General features: G+C 44.5%; 1 protein-coding gene across 1 annotated transcript in view; it reads left to right on the forward strand.

Annotated features, from left to right (window-relative positions):
• Positions 1-6,920: 6,920 nt before the first annotated feature.
• CAT9 (cationic amino acid transporter 9) overlaps positions 6,921-16,070 on the forward strand; it is a 128,889-nt gene continuing 119,739 nt past the window's right edge. Inside the window, exon 1 of the mRNA XM_086514600.1 lies at positions 6,921-7,384. Coding sequence (XP_086370726.1) covers positions 7,015-7,384 — 370 coding nt within the window. The 5' untranslated portion in view covers positions 6,921-7,014. The remainder of the gene's footprint in view (positions 7,385-16,070) is intronic.

Consider the following 16,070-nt stretch of genomic DNA (forward strand, 5'->3'; position numbering starts at 1 on the left):
AAATTTATGTTTATACTTAGTGTATGCTTTGGCAATACAAAACCTTAGTTGCCACTCCTCTTAGCCTTTGAAAATCGGCTCTTAAGTATCTACACCCACGGCTCAAAGTGGTTAATTATAGAGAGTAGAGGAGTAGGTCTAACATAGCAGAGTTGCCAAGGGTTAGTTCCTTTCGGACTTCTTATGGCTCAATAATGGTAAAGCCGTAGGCAAGTCTAGAAAGACTCCATTATTAAGTCCAAAGATCCCGAGGTGTGCACCATCCCCCACATAGTGGGCTTAACAAAACCGATAATAGATCCCAATTCCACTTACCCTATTATAATTAACAACATCAACCATTTATAGGCTACTTAAGGACCTCTCTTCTTAAGCAAGAAAAGAGAAACCAAATGCTCTGATACCAATGTAATGGAATTTGCCTATTCAATTTGAGAGTAGCGGAATTTAATGAGAGTACTTTCAAGAAATGATTTTGTGAGCATAGCGGGTTGACATAATTGAAGATAGCAACATAATCATAGCAATTAGTTAACTTGGCATAGACAATACTTTTGCAAGAGAGAGAATTTAGAGAACATGACAACAGTTGAGGACCGGATTTATGTGGAGCGCTCTGATACCAATGTAATGGAATTTGCCTATTCAATTTGAGAGTAGCGGAATTTAATGAGAGTACTTTCAAGAAATGATTTTGTGAGCATAGCGGGTTGACATAATTGAAGATAGCAACATAATCATAGCAATTAGTTAACTTGGCATAGACAATACTTTTGCAAGAGAGAGAATTTAGAAAACATGACAACAGTTAAGGACCGGATTTATGTGGAGCCGGTCCCCCCTCCAATAGGCATTTGTATTATGATTTCTCCCATAAAGAGAGACTTGTTACAATACATTATTTGTGTTCCTTGTGACCTAGGTGAAGCAATGAAGATGGAAAGCTTCATGCATCACCATCATAGCATAACCTAAACTTGAAGAAAGCTTTAACTATACCAAGCCTCAGTCCCAAGACCTCAAACACCTTCGAAGGTGGAGAGAGCTAGCAGGGAATGAGGACAGGGAAGAGGAAGAAGAAACATTTCGTAGGAGAAAGAATTAGTTCCTCACTTATCATACTCTTGTTGCTAGCATACATAATAGCATAGTAATGAAGAAGAAGGAGATGGAAAACTTAAGCATTGAAGCATGGCTCTTGGTTGGATTTGCACTCCATAGCCAAGAGTGTTGGTGTAGGCTCTCAACCTTTACTTGCTTGGAGAGGGAGCTCTTCCACTTTGCATAGCACACAATGAGAGTGCTTGTGAGTGTGTGTGGGTGAGTATACCCCCTAAGCATCCCCCTAGCTTTCTTGGGTCGACCCCCCCTTGTAGCTCATGCTTGAAGCTCATTGGACCCCTCCAGGCCTAGCCAATCACAAGCAGAAGCCATTACAAGCAACAGGGATAGCCTTGGGACAAGTGTCCCCCTTTCCCCTTTGAGAGAGAGGACTTGATAAATGCAAAAACAATTAGATAATTCAAGTAATTTATCATTCGACCCCTTTGAAGCCTAGCCAATAGGCTTCCAACAACACATGAAGGTAACATGGGTAGGGACCTGACATGTGTCCTTGCTGCCTCTTCAAGCTGGGCTTCCCTTGTGAGTGTGAGTGTGTGTTCTCTCTCTAATCCCTAGGAAAAGGGCTCGCCCCCCCTCTTGTAGGGATGCTTTTGACTTTAGGAGCTCAAGCACCTTAGTCATCAAGCATGACAAAGCACTTGGACTAGGGGGTATTCCCACAAGCATCTCAGGCAAGCATGTCAAGGCACCTCAAGCACCTTAATCAAGCGGCAAGTCAAGCACCTCAAGCATGGAGTAAGTCAAGCACCTCAAGCACCTTAATCAAGCACCTCAAGCAGGACAAACACCTCAAGCATGACAAGCACCTCAAGCAGGTCAAGCACCTCGAGCTTGGGCTGGGTTCCCACCTCAAGCTCAGCCCTAGCTTACCTAAGGTCAAAGGAATTTTACACACATTATTGGAGGTCTTCAATGAAGCTAACCCTAAGGTCTTATGCTCCATTGGTTAGCCTTGCTCTTGATAGACCATCTCCCATTTGGGCCCCTTTACTATTGGCCCCGTGTTGAGATACATCTATAAGCACATATCTATATCTTAACACTTGTTCCCGTTTATTCTCCCACATTAAGTGATCAATTTAATATGAGAAAATCATTTGGGTTGGTTAGATATTAGATTTTATGACAGATTTTGTGATGCATTCGGGTTCGCTAGTGATTGCGAGAGGTGCCAGGAGAGGTACAGGTTACCCATTGTATGTGGATCACGGGAGAGACGATGTTGTCTCTGTGATCATGCAGCCAGGTAGACAACGAGAGAGCAGGCGAGTCTCTTTTGCTTGTGGGTTGCAGGATGCTTTGCATGGAGTGCAGAGTAGTGAGCTCGTTGTGCACACAGTTGGGGCACGACTTGAGCAGTCACACAGAGAGGTGACAGAGTCAGACATGCATGCTTTGCTAGTGAGTGAGCAAAGCAGAGAGTCAGTTGTGCGAGATACTTCTATAAAGGATAGACACGTAGAGCGGTCTTGCTCTAGTGAGTCACGACAGGAGGACGTTGTGCAAGAGTCTATGCATACAGAGTTAGAGCATGAGAGCTCTAGTGAGTCACAGCAGATTGAGTGGTCATGTTTGCAGTGGATGATTGCAGAGGAGGCTGAGATGTCAACGATTATGCAGTCATTCCTTTCTATGCTCGACAGTGAGCATGTGGATATTGTTGTGCAGGATATGTCTTCCAGCAGACACCTAGAGCAGCTGGTTTGCTTTGAGGTTGCACGACAGGTTGATGCGTCTTTTGCGGACAGTCAGGAGATGCATGTGGCTGACACGCCTTGTCAGTCAGAGATGCCTATTGCCAGGGATATATATGTTGATGCATGCTCTGTAGAGCTAGCAGGGCCCGCCTAGCATTGCATCGGCATTCGGTGGTCTCATGTATGAGATGCTGATCTTGAGACCGGATATCGCAGCTGCAGTGGGAGCATTTGCAGTTGGGGTTGTGAGTCGTTTGTTGACTGATGATGGCATAGTGCACGAGGGAGATATGCAGGTATTGCGTACATACTTGCAGTACGTGTGCGGTACGTCTGGTGGTGTATGGACTTACACGGGAGCAGGTTTGCCGGATGCACACGATTACAGCCAGCCAGTGGGCATTGGTTGAGAGCGGTTTTCTCTCGCCTTTTGTAGTCTTTAGACTAGGTTCTATTGCTTAAAGGCACAGTCGCCTTTAAGTGGGAGGTTGTTGGGGTATAGGCGCCTGTGCCTTGCCCGGCCGCCCAGAGTCTGGGCGCCCACTGACTTGTATACCTTATACATAGCATAAGTGTATAGGGAGCTGCTCACTCTTGGAGTCTCCCCACCCATATCTGTGTGTCGTGTGTCTCCTTCTCTCGCTCACTCTCCGTCTGTGGTGCTCCCCGATCCCCTTCACTTATGAAGCATGGCATGATAGGAAGCCATCTATTGATCACATGCACCTTTTTGGTTGTTTAGCTTCTGCTTTGGTGCCACGAATGAAACACAAAAAATTGGATGATAAGGTTGTCAAATGCATTCTTGTTGGTTACAGTATTGAGAGCAAAGGTTACAGGTTATACCATCCGCAAATGAAAGGTATCCTGGTGTCATGAGATGTTGTGTTTGTGGAAGATTATGTTCAACCCTTGTTGTCATGTACTAGAGACAGTAATGTAAGATCACATGACATTTACAACAGTTTGTTGCCTCATTTGAGCGGTGGAAGTTCGAATGTAGATTCAAATGAGGCAAATGTGTAGCCTATGGGGGATTCAAAAAATGCTACGGATCAGCCAATTTCTGTTGCAGATGTACATGATGTACTTGATGTGGAAAGGACTGAGAATGAGCAGGCTAGAGGTATGCCAAAATGGCTGGTGACTTTGTGTGTCAGTAAATTGGATGCACATTTGTCTAGTCTTACTCGTTTAGGTTTTCGCCATGCATCCTATGCATTAGATTGTTACGCTTTGGCTTATGTGATGTAGAGTAACCTCTATCTTTTGATGAAGCATAGAATTTTAAAAATTGGATGGCTGACATGCTATCAGAATATGATGTACTTATAGAAAATGACACATGGACTTTATGTGATTTGCCTCCCGGAAAAAAGGCCATTGGTACGAAGTGGGTTTACAAGTTGAAATGCAAGCCAGATGGTGAAATTGATAAGGCTTGACTTGTTTTAAAAGTCTATGCACAAAAGAAAGGTATAGATTATGAAGAGACTTTTTCTCCCACTTGTCATATGACTACTGTGCATTTTCTATGTGCATTGGTAGCTCATTTTGTATGGGATGTACATCAATCAGACATTGTTACTACTTTCTTGAATGGTGACATATTTGAGGAAGTTTATGTAACGCAGCCTTGTGGTTTTGTCAAGAAAGGACAACAGAATAGAGTGTGCAAAATGTAAGAAAGCTTTGTATGCTTGAAGCGGTCTCCTCGTGCTTAGTATGAGAAAGATGACACTCATTTGGTTAAACGAGGATTTTGTAATAGTCCAACAGAAAGCACTTTGTGAGGGTGATGTACTTTGCATTGTTGTTATATATGTGGATGATTTGCTGATCACTGGACCAAATGAGACACATATTACTTAATTTAAAACTGATTTGAATGCTACTTTCTAGATGAATGATTTGGGGTTGTTGCATCATTACTTGGGCATACATTTTAAGGAGTGTGATGGTGGTATTGCCTTGCGTCAAACAAGTTATATAGAGACGTTACTATGTAAGTTTGGACTTGAGAATTGCAAGCCTATTGCTACTCCCATGGAAACATGTTTGAAGTTGAGTCTTCATGATGCTGGTGATCCTGTTGATGTCACTCTTCACCGGATTGTTGTTGGATTCCTTATTTATGTATGCAATACGAGGCTAGATATTCAGTTTGCAGTCTCACAGATCAGCAAATTTATTCATAGCCCAAGGTCTAAGCATTGGCTAGTTGTTAAGAGGATGTTTTGCTACTTGAGTGGCACTTTACATCTTGGGTTGTTTCATCCCAAGGGGGGATCATTGCCACCAGATTTACATGCTTTTTTGGACTCAGATTGGGATGTTTGCTTTGACATGCGAGTGTCCACAAGTGGTTTTTGGTTCATGCTCGATAGTTCATACATATCATGGTTGATCAAGAAGCAACCTACTGTGGCCACTTCCAGTTGTGAGGCTGAGTACATGGTAGTCTTCACAACTACGGTTGAGTGTGTATGGCTCATAAGCCTTATGGCCGATTTGCGTGTTGGACAGGACACTGCCAACATAATCTACACTGACAGTCAAAGCGCATTGGCAGTTGCGAGGAGCCCAATTTTTCATGCTCGCACAAAGCACATTGAGGTGCATTTGGCTTATGTGCCGACATAGGATAACCTTGCAGATATTTTCACAAAGGCATTGCCTCATGAGAAGTTCAAATCTTTCAGCAAAGCTTTGGGCTTACACCCCTTTGTGTACTGATCTCGTCCTTCGGGCATGGCACTTCTCTATACACAAGGTGCCAACCCTTGTTCACCGCATCACTCCTAGGGGGGAATTGTTACCATGTGAACACACTTAGGACCGCCGAGGCATTTTTTCCCTCACTAGGAGTTTTTTTCTTTCCTTTCATTGCATATTTATCTCTATACATAACCTTTTCTTTGCTAGACTAAGGGCTAAGGGTTATCCCTCCCCCCTTTTAGAAGCATGCTTTCTATACATCTCCTATGACTCTAGACCCTCTCTCTTCCAAGGAGTTCCTAGAACCAATCCCCCACCAACCATTGTCAAGGTTCCTTTTTCACTTCTAACCCGCAATCTCAAACTATCCCACTCCATTAACAAGCCTCTCACTAAACTCCTCAAATCCAACCCCTCACAAAAATTACCTTTTCAAATCCATTTTTGCCCCAGGGCAAAAATTACCTGCAATCGGGTGGTCAGGACAACTCGAAGGTGTGTCACTAGGGATGCCAAGCCACAAGAGAGGGACAACAAGCCGGTCGATGAGGCTAGTGACCAGGAGATGACTAGAGAGGAGGTGGTGGAAGAGACTGTCACCCTGGTCGTTGACCAAGATATGTCTTAGGAAGAGGTGGTTAAAGAATCTGTCTACTTGCAGCAGTTGAGGTGTAGAAGACTACAACTGTGAATGGAAAACATTCTATTGAGGCCTCGTTGTAGATTGGACCTTTGCGTGAGAAAAAGCAAAGAGACTGAGAGCCCGGACTGAGGAAATGGAGGATAGACTTGAGCCGAGATGCGGATGTCTAGTGAATCTTGCTAGCTTGAGCCGATTACAAGTGATGCTCAAGACTTTAAAACAGACCCATCAGCTGTATTGTTAAGGTTAAGGGTAATAAGACCAATACTAGCACTGTTAGCTTGCTTAAATAGAAGAAGAAGAAGAAAAGATGACTTTGCTAGTTTCTTCTATCAACGGGTAGTTCCTGGTGCCTTGGCTTGGTGGTCAAGGGGATTGCTGTGACAAAGCTTTCTCCTTGGTGGCAACCCCAAGCACTCTTAGCTCTTCGTTGCTACTTATGGTCTCAGGGTGGATCACTTTGTCAACTGATGTATGGGGTGGTCGTATGGTTTGGATGATATGATGGGTCGGTTGTTGGTAGAAGCCATGGCACATGGCTTCCATTGTAACTTCTTTGTTTTCGTAATATTCATATACACTTACTATTGTGAGTTTGGGACAACCCCCCCCCCCCCCCCCCCCCCCCCCCCCCAAACAAAAACCCTCATACACTCATGTGATACCATAGAATAAACCTTAGCGAATACCCCGGGCTTTTGATATCGAAGAGGTCATCACTTCGACGTCCAAGTTTCGAGAGTTGCTTGAACTCTTGAACTCGAACACATTATAAAGCCGATAGCATTGCAGATCTATGTAGTGAGTCGTGAGGACATCACTTCTACATGTATGCATAGAGGTGCAAAGCAATGGCTCGGGAAGAGAAGACCGACAGAATGGGATAGCGAGAGCCTGATTTTCTTTCCTGCGAAGCTCTCTACCTCTAGAGGAAGAAGCAGCAGCTACTACAAGTCCATGGCCCCACGTAGGCTGGCCACGTGGTGGTCAGATTTTAGCCATGCGGCAATGCGTTCTAAAAGCCCTGCTGTTGGGCATCAAAATGTGCAGGAGAAGCCATCTTCTTCATCGTCCGAAGCAGGAGAGGGTGCCCTCTCTCGGCGCTTGGGTGTCTTTGACCTCATCTTACTTGGTATTGGAGCCTCCATTGGGGCTGGCATCTTCGTTGTCACTGGCACCATAGCTAATGACACTGGCCCGGGTATTTTTGATGCTATTCCATGTTCATGATACACAGCTTACTATTTTGAACTTCGGTTAATACAATGTGTTTGTTCACTGAATCTATCAATGACAGTCCAATTGAAAAAACAAGCAATAGGACACTCAAAGATAAAGTACATAATTATTCATTCTCATGGGTGGAATGAAATGGGAAATGATTGAAGTAATCTCAAAATCTTCTTGTTTTCTACGAATATTAGACCGATGGAGAAAGAGTTTTATCTCTTTAATAGTTGGCTGTAGCTCTTGATATCTCACATAAGGAGAGCATAAGACTCGAGCAGAGCCGTCGGTTGTAAATAACCGACGTATAAAACTTGGAAATCAAAGGCAGAGGACATTCATCTATTTCATTATCTTTGCAAAAATTAGGAGATTGTTATGGAAAACAGAAGAGACTTTGCTGATCGGTCTAAATGTCGAACCTTGCTCCAATAAGGTGATGTTTTTGGAAGTTGAGAGCACGACTAACAGATAATTACAAGCAATCCTTTTCATAGGTATCAATAGGACAATTGGGGTTCTTGTGGGCAACCGCCTAGAGAATCCGATTGCTATCGTGAGCTTAAAACAACTCCGATAATATAGTGATAGGGTACAAGCTTAGGAATGTAAGATCTCTTTAAGCAACACAAATTAAGAATAGAATCAATGTGTCGGTGACATTGTATGTGACCTATGTATTATGGCCTCTCCACCATCGCTATGGGAACAAAGTAGATGTGGCAGTGCGGCTCTTGTAGTGGTTTCCAAGGTGCATGGTAGAGTCTCTACTTAACAGTGCCATCTCTAGGGGTGCTCAATGTGGGTGGGTGGCTAGGCTCTGAATTGCCACTATGGCTCCATCCTTGTTCATGAGTAAGTAATACAACTGGAGCTTATGAACCTCTTGAAATTCCCACCTTTTGTGGCGGGTGAGGCTCCTCATCTCTCTGCGTGGCATTGCATGATCTCTCTGAATGCATGTAGTGCATGGAGCCTTTTGTATAGCTCTCTGCTGTCACAAAGTGATGACTGTGTCCACCGTTTGGCCAACACCTGAACAGAGGAAGAGAGATGGAGCTCAATTGCTGATGTGGCATCCCGAGAATTGCTGATTCGCGATGGAATTTGTGCTGCAAAAAGCGGGCGTCCGTATGCTGGTGATGTGGCAACTTTTCAGCATTCAGTCATGAAGCAATTGAGTGGCAAGCTTTTGGGGTGTTGGTTTTTAGGGGGATGCTTTTGCCAGGGCACCTAGCTTTTGGATCAATGCCTTTAAATATAAGCCTTGGGGGTCTACTATGGCAGATTAGTGCATGTTTGCATAGTTGCAGAGCAGACTCCCCAACAATTGTACTCCACGACTATCAATACAAAAAGAAGTACTGGAAAGGGCGCCAACCTTTCGGGCCAGAGTGCCCTAGCTTTTGGATCAATGCCTTTAAATATAAGCCTTGGGGGTCTACTATGGCAAATTAGTGCATGTTTGCATAGTTGCAGAGCAGACTCCCCAACAATTGTACTCCACGACTATCAATACAAAAAGAAGTACTGGAAAGGGCGCCAACCTTTCGGGCCAGAGCATTTGGAAGTGGAACTTAGCCACTTTGTGTCACGACTTCAGTTGGTTTTGAGTTCAAGTTTTTCAGTTATGTTTGTGTGTGTTTGTGCTGAGGAATTGCTGCCTTGTCATTGTCAATCCGGTTACAACGGTTTCAAATCTTGAGTTGATCCAACTCCTATAGAGATTTTGGTTCGACTTTTCGGAAAACACGGCATGGATTTTGATAGAGAGTCTGATCAAGAATGTGAAATTGTCCCAAGCACAATTTTGAGGGATGACGAACCCAATGGCAACGAAGCTTCCAACAATAATAGATTTGCCAATGATAGAATTCCAGCCCTTGTCTCAAGTTGGCAATGAAAGCTAAATCGACGCTGAAATCTGATACTAGGTCTTCTTTTTCTACTTCTTTTGAAGAATTTGAATGAGGAGTAGAACACGAGGTTAACAAAATGATGAAGCTTAGGAAATACTGTTGCAAAGGGCAGAAGGTCGAGGCTTTTCCCGGATACCTTGGGTGACAATCAACTTTTAAAGATTTGACTGAGAAGGGGTCTAAAAGAAAACAACGCCGATGTGTTCGCTTTGATGACGACTCTAGTTCATCTTTTTCTTTTTTTAGTTCTAGCTCCAACAGGGAAGAGCGGCGGAAGTTGAGTAGAAGAAAACACCAGAAAAGCAGGTCAAGAAAGCATCATGAGTGCTCTCGCAACTCAGATATGGATATTCCTCCATCTTCTGATTATTTTGATGATGGATCATATACTTTCGGCTCTGCTTTGGCAAAAAGAAGAACCATCCGATTCTAGAAACAAAGTAGGACATTTTAGAGCGGAGAAAGGGCAAGAAAGAATAAAAGGATGGTGATGAAAGGGTAAAGCTCGCCACTTTTTCGAGCCACAGGGATACAAATAGAACTTTGTCCTTTATTCAAGAATTCGACACCGCTTTTTGTGGAGGCAACTTTACTGAGACCTCCAAAGTTAGAAAAGGAGATCCATTTTTGAAAGGCAACGCGCAGACATGGTGGTCAACTCTATTGTTGCACGGGAAAGCTCCACGACGATGGGTGAAATTACAATGTTTGTTTGCATCTATTTGCTTGACACCGCAATATGAAGCTGATGTATTGACGGCATGGAACCACCTTTGCATGAAGAAAGATGACACCTTGTCTCTTACAATCAGACAATTTTGGGACACTTTCCTACCGGTAGCTTCTTTCTGAAAGGCATCTTCAAAGGAACAGATGGAGCGATAGTGTTGGTGTCTACCCAAGGAAATTCAACGTTATTGTGTGAAGTAGAAATTGGCTAGCATACAACAGCCTATGGATCATGCTATGGACAAGCACTTTATGTTTTTTGGTTCCTTGACTTATGTTACTGATGAGCTAGTATCCAAAGCTTCAAATGAAGATCCTTTCCAAGGGAAGGAAGAAGGTAAATAGGTGGTTCACAAAAAGAAATTCACAACCTCTCAATTGTTTGCGAAACAGAAGGCGAGATACTACAAGCAGGGAAAGTGCTATGGGTGTAGTGAAGAGGGACACATTCTTGCAAAGTGTTCAAAGAGAGAGGAGAAGATTGAGGACAAACCATGAGTATAAAGCAAAGAAACAAAAGACGAGAAGGGCCTGTACTGGATTGATGGGGATGCTTGTAGATCACGAGGATGAGAGTATTGAGCTCTGCAAAAGGGTTTGGTTCTTCACGAATTGTGTGTCACAAGTTGGTGACATGGCATGACCCCAAGGGGGTTAGGATTATTGGAATCCTCCAAGGGACAAAACCAGCCAAAAATCAAAGAACCCCTAGAAAGTGATGACGTGGCAATAAGTTTGAACGCCCAAAAATATTGCTGCAAATGGTGAAAGATTGTACAGACTCTTTGTAAAACGTGGAAGAGTCTCATGGGCGCAAGCTTTTGGGTCCAAGTGCTTTTGAAGGACAAGCTTTTCATAACAGTTGCTTTTGGGGCCAAGGAAGGTGTAACAACGTGCTGACGTGTCAAAGCCTAAATAATGGAGCCAACTTACAGATGACGTGGCTGCTCGAGAGCAAAAACCCTAACCCTAATTTTTGCCAGAAACCCTAACTGTTGAAACCCTAATTCTGGAAACCCTAACCCTAAAACCTGCAAACCCTAATTCTAGAAACCCTAAGAAGAACAAGTAACAGAAGAAGAAGTCCTACCAACTTATGGGGACCCCGTCCGATGGGGCCCCAAGTGACCTAAAGACATTAAAAATAAAGCAGAACACACTCAAAAGACTTTGCACATTAAAATATGATGATGTGGCACCTGTACAGACGTTTCGGAATTCGCGGCGGATTTTTTAGGGAAATCCCGAAATTTTAGGAAAGTGATTTTTGGGGTCAGCTTTTCATATTTGATGCTTTTAGGCTTTGGGCCTTTAAATATGAGCCTTGGGGGCCCTCTCTGGCACTTTTTAGCGCACAGCTGTTGTACTTTGCGAATCAACAGTAATATAAAGAAATACCGAAAGGGGCGCCAAGGTTTGGGGCCAATACTCTCTAGGGTGGAATTCCACCACTCCGTGTCGCATGTCGTCTCTCTCTATTTCAGTTCAGTTGTTATTTGAAGTGCTTAAATTTGTTCAGTCTGTTCTTTTCTATTGGCACTTGGTGCCCGTCTTGTGACAGTGGTATCAGAGCATGAGGCGTGCGCTTTTCTGAAAGCATACTCGTTCTACAAAAGAGCAGATAGAGCTATTGGAATTTTACCGGACTTATTAGCCACTCCCACCCATACTTCATCGCGCATTGGGCGCACTCCCGTCTTCACCGCTCATGTCTTACAGGGCATAAGCCAATTAAGATCACTTGCAAGAGAAGGATCCGGATTTGTTTCAAGTCACTGTTTTTCTCAGAAGCAGTGCCATGCAGATGTTGATGTCTACAGCTACCAAGGAGCATACTCCAAGTACTTGGCAAGCTTTCAAGAAAAAATAAATAAATTTGCCCGAAGTTATATGGTTTCTGACATCTTTCTTCGGAGTGCAACTTCTGTCAAAGTGGGGTATCTTGAAATGGTTGCCATGGAAACCCTAGCAGATTATAACTTGAAATTTCTGGTCATCTCTCAATAGATGTCTCTTCTCGAGTTGATAACCTTGGAGGTTCGGTGTGATTGCTATCTCCTGGGACTACCATCGCCGCCAAAGAAACACTGTTTGTCCAAGAGCTTATGAACCATGCTGTGCTCGGCTACGACCTTATGGAATGAACCTAACCCTAATTTTTGGTGCAGGTCGCAGGATGGAAAGTCGGTCGACTTTTCGAGGTCGACTGATGTCGAGATTGCTTTTTTAAGTTTCAAATATGTTTGAGAACTTGTTTGGTGATCTTGTTTGGAATTTGTTTGAAATGATTGCTACCTGTTTTGGTGCCAATTTGAATTGTTTGACTCTGGTTTGATACTGGTTTCAATGATTGGTGATTTTACTCCCGGGTGGAGAAGTGAGAAATGATGTTTGAGAATGCTTGTTCATACTCATGGCCCGGACCCTTGTGGTTATTTGCGGGGGGAGTAATGAATGATTGAAAAGTGTTGTTTTTACTCATGGCCCGGACCCTTGTGGTTATTTACGGGGGGACTATTGTTGTTGTTACTCATGGCCCGGACCTATATGGTTATGCGGGAGGAGTATTAAGAAGTTTGAGCAGTGGTTACTCTCAGCACCTCCAAACGACGCAGGCTGCGGTCTGGGGGGCGTTTGGTTGTAAAAGGCCTCTATATCTCATGGCCCGGACCTTTTTAGGTTATTTGCGGGAGGAGTGATGAGGGAGTCGTTGAACAGCTCATGGCCCGGACCTGGATGGTTATTTGCGGGGGGAGTGTTTATCGGCGGCTTTATGTTTCTATGTTTTGTAACATGCATATGTGAGCATTTGTGTTGCATTGTGATGTGCCAACTACTGAATATTCCTAATTGGACGAGATTGCCTGGGTATGTAATTTTAGTGCATCAAGACACCCGTGGAAGATCAGTACGGTCTGGGTGTGGTGGCTAATTTTACTACGCTAGAATATCAAGAGTTCCGATCTGGCTGAAAGGAGAAGCTAACTCCTTGATCAAAACAGCCGAAAGGAGAAGCTAACTCCTTGATCAAAAGAGCAGAAAGGAGAAGCTAACTCCTTAATAAAAAGAGCAAACTGATTGTCCCTCGGAATGTCCCTCGAAAATTTTTGAGCTAACTTGAGTTGTTTTGCAGATATGCTGTAATCGAGGACGATTACTCTCTTTCAAGAAGGGAAGATGTAACAAACTGCTGACGTGTCAAAGCCTAAAGAATGGAGCCAACTTACAAATGATGTGGCTGCCCGAGAGCAGAAACCCTAACCCTAATTTTTGCCAGAAACCCTAACTGCTGAAACCCTAATTCTGGAAACCCTAACCCTAAAACCTACAAACCCTAATTCTAGAAACCCTAAGAAGAACAAGTAACAGAAGAAGAAGTCCTACCAACTTATGGGGACCCCGTCCGATGGGGCCCCAAGTGACCTAAAGGCATTAAAAATAAAGCAGAACACGCTCAAAAGACTTTGCACATCAAAATATGATGATGTGGCACCTGTACGGACGTTCCGGAATTCGCGGCGGATTTTTTAGGGAAATCCCGAAATTTTAGGAAAGTGATTTTTGGGGTCAGCTTTTCATATTTGATGCTTTTAGGCTTTGGGCCTTTAAATATGAGCCTTGGGGGCCCTCTCTGGCACTTTTTAGCACACACATTGTAGAACAGGTGCTCCCCGACTGTTGTACTTTGCGAATCAGCAGTAATATATAGAAATACCGAAAGGGGCGCCAAGGTTTGGGGCCAATACTCTCTGGGGTGGAATTCCACCACTCCATGTCGCATGTCGTCTCTCTCTATTTCAGTTCAGTTGTTATTTGAAGTGCTTAAAGTTGTTCAGTCTGTTCTTTTCTATTGGCACTTGGTGCCCGTCTTGTGACAGAAGGCCCTTTAAATATGAGCCTTGGGGGATCCACTTTGGCATTCTGGTGTGCAAAGGCAAAGGTGGAAGCTCCCCGGCAGTTGTACCTTTGTGAAGCAATATAAAAGAAATACTGAAAGGGGTGCCAAGGTTTTGGGGCTAGTGCTCTAGGAGTGGAACTCAACCACTCCGTGCCTACCGTGTGGATCTCTCTCTCTCTCTCTCTCTCTCTCTCTCTCCAGTTAATTCGAAGTGCTAAAAGTCTGTTTCAATCTGTTCTTGGCACGTGGTGCCCTCCCATAATAGAGGTACCATAGCTTCAGTGGTCTGCTCTTTGGATGAGCAAACTGATCATTTTCCGAATAGATAGGACAAGATGGCGCTTCTTGATTCCACTAAGCATTTGCAATTCCTCCTCGATGAACTTCACAACATACTATTAGAGTTCAAGCATCTCTCTGGATTCGTCTAGTCGGTCCCAATTTCTCCCATGGACAGGTGTTAGGGAGTGAGGGCTGTTTTGTGGTGGTGTCCGGCTAGTGTGAGGTAGGTTTCTCATGTCGGGTTGTGTCTAGTCATGTTTAGCCTTGGGTTTTGGCTTGGTTCCATGGCCATCTGTGCTCCTGCAAGCTAGGAATATTATTGTCGAGCCTTGTGATATTTTTCCCCTATGCCCCATGGGCATCCGGTGCCTCCTTTCCACTCTCCCCCTATTTTTCTCTATTTTATCTAGGTCGTGGAGGTATAGGGCTGGGTTGGGCAGGCTGAGGTTTTGCCTATATATGCAGAGGGGGGGGATCACCTCCAGACAATGCAGATCAGCCCCAGTCAGGAGCGTCCTCCCTTTGGGGCCCTAGGGGGCAGTCTTTTTGCCCATCGCTAGAGGACAGGAAGGAGGCAGCCCAGCGTTTTTGGGCAGCCCTCTCCTCAGTGTTCTCTGGGCAGCCGGTAACCAGCATGCCAGTGTTTTTGGTTGGCAGCACCTGGCGATTTCCAGCCCATGCAGAGGGCAGTGTCTCTATGATGATGCGGGCTCTAGGAGAGCAGAGAATCGAGATAGTCACTCATCTAGAGGGCAGCCGTGCAGTGGCCAGCCTTGAGGGTTGCTAATCCTCTCTCCCCAGATTTGGGTTGGTGCCAAGAGGTAGATCTGTGTTGGGGTTTCCTTCCCTTGATCACTTGTATGAGCAGCTTTTTATCAGGCCTTTCCCAGGTCTCTCTCTCTCTCTCTCTCTCTCTCTCTCTCTCTCTCTCTCTCTCTCTCTCACACACACACACACACACACACACACACACACACACACACACACACACACACACACACATAGATGTCTTGTCTCTTTCTACCTCTGTGATCTCTCTTCTCCATAGGTGTGGCTTGTTCATGTGTTTGGCATTGTAAGTGTTCTAGATCTAAGTCGAGGTGCCTATCTGATCACGAGCCAGTTCTTGTCTTCATTGCATCTTCCGCTGCCACCTTTGACATGGTATCGGAGCCTTAGGTTCACGACCACCTTGGAGGCTTTGATTTGGCTGATCCAGTACCGTTTTGGACATGATTGAGAGAGAAGAATCTTGTTGTTTTTTCCTGGTTTTCTCCAAGTTTGGGGCAGATTTGGGTATGTGGAGGCCTTGGACCCTCGTCTACAACCTCCCCGTCTTTACCCTTGATTACCCGACCTCTCTTCATCGAGGGCAACGCGATCGAGGCTTCAGGGTGTGTAGCAATGCGGGATTGCTTTGGTTTTGTCTCAGATGGAGTCATGTTACGGTGCCTTCTCGCAAGGGGAGCAAGCATGTAGGTGTTGGATCTAGAGGGGGAGCTATTCATTTCCAACTTCTTCTTCAGAAAGAAGTGTTTGGACAACAGTAGAATCTTCTTCAACACTTTTGGAGCAGGTTTCTATGGCTGTGTTTTCTTCGAGGAGATGGATTGGCAGATTTGCCGTGCCTTTTGCAAATGCACGTCTTTCCTGCAATTGTCGACGGAGCTACCTATCTGGGGTAGCAGCTTGATGATTCAATTGCACTTGCGTACCAGATTGTGGATTATGGATGACAGAGGGGGATCTCTTTTCTTCTGGAAGTCGAGGATGCTCTTTGATTTTCCCTTGTCCAAATAAGGATGGAAGTTCTAGTTTTGGCTTCGGTTGAC

The sequence above is a fragment of the Adiantum capillus-veneris genome, chromosome 6 (assembly GCF_014529385.1).
Source record: "Adiantum capillus-veneris isolate H3 chromosome 6, ASM1452938v2, whole genome shotgun sequence".
Lineage (NCBI taxonomy): Eukaryota > Viridiplantae > Streptophyta > Polypodiopsida > Polypodiales > Pteridaceae > Adiantum > Adiantum capillus-veneris.